At 44.5% G+C, this 6,000-nt stretch overlaps 1 protein-coding gene across 1 annotated transcript; it reads right to left on the bottom strand.

Annotated features, from left to right (window-relative positions):
- Positions 1-5,292: 5,292 nt before the first annotated feature.
- On the bottom strand, positions 5,293-5,992 carry PtA15_12A532 (uncharacterized protein; the record flags this gene model as incomplete). Its single annotated transcript, XM_053162151.1, has 3 exons — positions 5,293-5,307; positions 5,370-5,918; positions 5,984-5,992. The coding sequence occupies 3 exons, from the start codon at positions 5,990-5,992 to the stop codon at positions 5,293-5,295; spliced, it is 573 nt and encodes a 190-aa protein (XP_053026097.1).
- Between the last annotated feature and the right edge of the window lie 8 nt (positions 5,993-6,000).

Here is a 6,000-nt window from a genome sequence, read left to right as displayed (position 1 = left end):
TCAGAATAGTATGGATTGTGATATTCAGTAGACGGGCATGGGGATTGTTGATGCGGAGAGGGAAGTTCAGGGACATGATCCAAATGGAATGGGGGAAGATCATCGAGGGGGTTGCTGTGCAGGTGTGAATCATTCCGAGGTTGATCATAAGGGCCAACATCGTACAGGCTGTGGTTGTTGAGGCGGTGATTGTATAGGTTGGAAACAGGCCGTCCGGGATTTTGTGAGTTGCGATTGTTCAGGTTGGAATCGGGCTGGCGGGCATCTTGAAGGTAGTGGTTGTTCAGCCGAGCTGGTCGATGACGGGTACTCATCAGTCTTGGAGCTTTGTTTTCAGAGGCGCTGTCATCATCTCGCAAATTGAGTCTAGCGAGACGGACAGATCGGTAGGGTATACGGCGTCGGGTTGATATCAATGATCAACGTTGTAACAGCTGCGCTGCTTTTAGCGCAGCGAAGCGGTTAGCGCAGCGGTTTTTTGTGCCGCTGCGCTAAACGCTGCGCGCAGCGGCCAGACCGCTGCGCTAACCGCTTTTTGTTTTCCTGGAAAAAAAAAGATAATTTTAGCGCGCTGAAAAAAGCGGTCACATAGCGCTGAACCGCTGCGCTTCAGCAGTAGCGCAGCGGTTTGAAAAAGAAGAAAGAAAATGGTCTAAATCATGTTAAAAGAGGTTTAACATGCAGTTAAATTCCGCTATCCGCTAAATTAGCGGATAGCGCAGCGGATTTCCACTTCCGCTGCGCTATCGCTAATTGCCCTGGGTGGGTAGCGGTCAACCGCTGCGCGTAGCGAGTAGCGCAGCGGTTTTTTCAACAGCTTCCGCTACTTGCCTCTGGGACGTAGCCATGTGACCGCTGCGCTGCGCTAAGTGACCGCTTTTTTTAGCGCAGCGCAGCGTTTACAACGTTGCAATGATGCATCTTCATTTTGGTGGTCAGGGAATTGTTCCGCGGGCCGTCTGGAAGCCAAAGGAGTCCGAATCGGTGGAAGCAGCAGAAGTCTAGGCGACAGGAGACCATCATTGGGAAGGGTGGCATCATCTTCCCTATCCAAAGAGGTAATGTTGGGGTCTGATGACACTGCTGGTGCCAGGATCAATTGAAAGCGAGCTATATCTTGAGCCGCGGGGCCGGAGTCAAGTGTGATATCTGATTCATTGATGTTGCCGCTATCGGGCGCATCGTGATCGCCAGAATATGAAGCAGAGGGAGCTTCGACAGTGGAACGGCCATCGATATCGAGATCATATGTGATGGTGTCCTCTGTTTTTTCGGCATCAAATGCGGAAGGAGCCGTGTCAAGATCTACTGGTGCCATGGGTATGAGAATCGGCTGAAAACTTTCTGGGCCTAGTTCGACGTCCAAATCGGACTGATCGTCCGGTTCTTGGTGATCGCCGAGCACAGATGAAAAATTGACATCAATCAAATCGCCGTTGTCATTGACAGCCGGTTTTTTGCCAGAAGCTGAGTTCGACTCATCCAACACTCGTTGATCTTGTTTGTAGGGATCTTCAATAACCTGCTGCTGGTATTCCAATTGTGTTTGGTCACAATTCCGCACAACGGTTTGGGGCATCGGTGTTCCGCGGCGACTTGGAATATAGACTGGTTGACTACTGGGGGGACGTTGGACCGTACATGCGGCTGGAGTGCTGTTGAAATTGAAATGACTTGCTGGAGGGGCGGACGGCGGGACCTGACGAGTACTTCGAGACCTCTGAGAATGCGTTTTTGGGTGCCCTTCCTTCCATGACCGGGAACGAAGAGTTGGTCGCCTCTGGGATGACTGTTGATGAAAACCACCGTGCAAATTCTGGGGAAATCCAATCTGATTGAATGTCGGAGCGGGCCCGCAGGGGATCGGAGCTGAGAAATTGCCAAGAACGGCATGCAAGTCCGCCAGGAATAGACGAATTCGACCGTGAGCGCCGTACAGGTGGTGATCCATTCAGATGTTGAGAAAATATTTGAAGAGATTGAATGTAGAGGTGAATAATTAAGCGAAAATAAAAAAAATCTGGTATGTTGCTTCAGGTTGGGAAAGAGGAGGATCAAAAGCCGGTATTCTGCGTCGGTATAAATTTTTTCTTCAGCAAATAAACTGGAATAACAGGAGCGAGACACCTTAAGGGCTCATAACCTGTGGAGACGTGGCTCGGGGACTCGGTGAGATATGGGTAATGGTGATGATCTATGCAGATGATGTGGCTCCAGCGGAGGAGACTATGTCTCCTCCGCAGCAGAGAGCCGCAGCCGAGAAGACTGTGACCCAAGTCACAACAGATCCTTCAGTTGAAAACAAAATCGAGAAGGCTTGAGTTATTGGAAACGTCTATGTGTCAAAGGTTTGCTGGAATCGTGGGAACCAATGGAAGAGCTACGTGAAGGCTGTGAATTTCGCCCTTGGAAAGGTCAGTCACATTTTGAGGCAATCATGGAGAAACTAAGTATTGAAATTTCCTTGTTTCAATTTACTTTATCAGAATTTCAACATTCAACTATTTGCTGGTAATCCAACTACGTTAAGAAGCATCCAAAAGCTTGAACGTGGCGACCGGATTTGGTTTCAAGGGTCCAGCGGCCATGGTTTGACTCAAGAAGCAGGAATTTTCAAGTTGAAGGTCAGTTTCCACACTTTACTGATTTGATTTTTTACCATCATAATACAAAAGCTGACAAATAATATTGGGATGGGAAAGATTGATGGCTTTAAGGATTTGGGTCGGTCGGAATCAACTTCATACTGTCTCAGGAAGGATCCTCCGAAGCGATTCAAATTGGAATCAATGATTGGAAACTTGCAAAGAAAGAAAAGAAAAGAAGTAAGAAAATGATACCTTCAAAATGTATCTTCCGCTTTTCTCTAGAATGCTTGCCTAGCGCTCTGAATACTCACTTCTGCAAAATGTGTTTTTCAAGCTTGAAATTTTGTATTATTGCGGTTTTTGGCCACTCCTCTTCTGCTCAAAAATGTAACTTAATTTTGCTGAAACAGCTCCTACAGCTTAATAGGATATTCAGCTACGTGTGTGTCAAAGTTGAATTGATTGGTTGATCATTGCAGGCCATTAAGGACAACCATTTCTTGTATTTGAGAAATAATGTTTTGTTGTTCATTCAAAAGCCTGGAAAATGCAAACTAGTAAACTTCTTCTATGAAATACTGAAACAGACAAGAAACTCATTACCCCAGTTCTGGCATAGAAGTTTTGGAAATATCAAACGTTCTGCAAGTTGATGAAATACTAAAAAATCATCATTTGGGTGTTATCTTTAACAATCCAACCTGCTCAAGATTTACAACATAGGGTATGCAAACAGATGGATTAAATTTTTGCAAGTACTATCTTATGACACAAATTTTACAATTACATTGTTCTTTATGTAGGTAAAATCACATCTGCTTTTAATATGTTGGGTTTTCTTTGGAATTGGGGAGAAAAGGTTTGATTGGTTGTTTTTGTAGGTTTTGCTTTGATGGATTCATTTTCTTAACATTTTTGAAGATTTAATATTTTTATACACATTTGGAGTCTTGTACCACAAGATTAAAAGTTCAAAACTTTTTCTTCATTCTCTCAGACTCTGGTGTGGTTTTTGGAAATGAACATCCATGTATTTATTTTACCGGCTGTCTAAACCAAACTTGAGGAGTAGTTCAGAAAAACCAGATTACCTGGATTTCAACGAAGGAGACAAAATGTCCAGAAAAAATTACTTGTCAACTCAGTGCACATATTTCCAGATCATTTTATAAACTAAATTGAGCAAACTTGAGATGCCCGTTGACCTGGTAAGAATAAATGTATCACTGGAAGAAAATGGAAGGTTTTTGGAAGTCTCAAGGGTGATTGAAGGAGTATTGATTTCGCTGAAAAACATCAAGATGCAAGAGAATAAGGAGGAAACAGTTTAACAAGCAGTAATTCATTGTAAGCTATGTCTCAGTGAGATGTTGATCTGAGTGAGGTATTAGAAATGGACTACTGGGTTGCTTGTCTCTCCAGAGATTGAGAAAATCCATGGCAATAGCTTCAGCAAGGTGGGTTCGGTTAGGCGCTTTGGAAAGTGGCATGATCTTGCGAGGTGTTTGAAAGGCTGGTTGGAAGAGCTGAACGATATAGGCAGAAAGGTTCTTCCAGATGGGCTCTTGAGGTGTGCGAGGGGTCTTTGAGTGTTGACTGATCAGTGCCATTGCCTGAATGAAAGACATACATTGTGAAACTGGGGCTGTCCGATAGTTTTTTGAGGTAATAAAAAGTCCGCGTACACCTCCAAGTAGAAAGTACACAAGTGGTTGGAAGTTATGTCTTCCCTGTATATATTGGAGCTGCTTTGACGATTCCTCCTTGAGTTGGGCTAGGTTAGACGAATTCTTCTCAATTTGAGCTACTGATGAAGAATTACCAGGTTTTTCAGAGGAGGATTGAGTGGCACATTTTTTGCTTTTCTTCTGAGCAGCACTTTGGGGTGGGTCGCTGAGGGCATGGGTTTGCAAGATAACATAACCCATGTAAACATCAATTATCAAGTTTTGAAATTCGTGCAGAACATCGACAGAGTGGGAGCGAGCGATAATTTCGGATCCGGTATCAGTGGTTTTCTCGTCTGTCGCATCAAAGCTAGAAATCGAATTCTTCATCTGATCTAGGTGAAGCAAAACCTGCACTCCCTGGACAATCTCATCTTCATCTTCGGCAATTGTTGGTGGTGGAGGCTGGTACAAACCATCAGCCACAAGTTTGATCGAGGCGGCTACTATTTTTGCCCATTCCAAGGTGACAGAAGATGGAGGGTTCTGGAGTCGGTATAGAAATCGGACAAGAGTTGACTCCGGATGTGAAGTTGAAATAAATTGGTGTGGTGGAAGGTCGGGATTTGCAAAAGTTGAGAGGAGTGGGAAGTTGATGATGTCGGGACAGTTCCATTGCTCATTGGTTGATGGACCTAAAAAGTCCTTGGCTGATAATGGATGAATAAAGCAAGTGTTAGGTTTTGGCAGACATCAGATTTAAAAGAGAAAACTCACCAAAAGAACTGATGTTCTTGATCCACAATGCGTAGGAGCAGGAAGTCCGTCCAAAATTGAAGTCGGGGTTGTGGGGTTCAACATTTTCAATCGATTGCACGCGAAAGCTGGCCAAGGTTGTCAGAGAAGTCCACGTGTTCAGATACTTCTGCCAGTTTGGTTTGATTCCATCGACCTCCTGGTGGATCTTGATCACCTTTATTCGTACATCGAGTGACTTGATAATGGTAATGTTGATGTTTCCAAACTGAGAAGTATGGTTATCGTGATTGGCGCTGGGTGGATGGTTGCTAGAACTGGTACATTGCGCCGCAACTGGAACTAATTCATGACTGACATTTGGAGTTCGATTTGAAGGATCTTGATTTTGTGGATCCTCCACCTGAGGGGTGTCCATTGGGTCAGGAAAAGAGCGATTGCTATCTGGGTTTTCGTTGGGTCTAGGAACTGGGGGGCTCGCAGTTGAAACCGTAGTCTGAGTCGGCAGAGGGCAGGTCTGAGGTGGGAAATTGGTTGAGGCCACGACTTGGCCAGTTGAAGACAATGTTGATTGGACTGGCTTTAACTGGGGGTTGAGATCCGGGGTAGGAGCTGCTTGATCACCCTGGTCCGTGTTCGTTTGTTTCTTGCTTGGCAATATGGATTCCGGTACTCCGTCACCAGAAGAAGCAGTCTGCAACATGACAAAGGGCGCTAAGGGTGTATTGTTGATTGTTAATTTAGAGGAACTGTTCTTCTTGTTTAACAAATTGACTGGCTTGAGGGAAGATTTCTTCTTTTCCCTTTTCTTTTGGGGCTTTTTCGAAGCTTGGGTGGTTGAAGGTGAGGAACCCTTAACAGGTATTTGATGGATCTTGATATCTTCTTCATCGGCAAGAGTTCCAGTCTCTTCCCATGCTGAAATCAAAGTTTTTTGTGTTATTTTGGTGAATTACTTATTATACAATATACAGTGTGCATATTTGTGA

Source organism: Puccinia triticina, chromosome 12A (assembly GCF_026914185.1).
Source record: "Puccinia triticina chromosome 12A, complete sequence".
Taxonomy (NCBI): domain Eukaryota; kingdom Fungi; phylum Basidiomycota; class Pucciniomycetes; order Pucciniales; family Pucciniaceae; genus Puccinia; species Puccinia triticina.
Note: the sequence above shows the minus strand (reverse complement) of the source record. Positions and strands in the feature narration are given on the sequence as shown.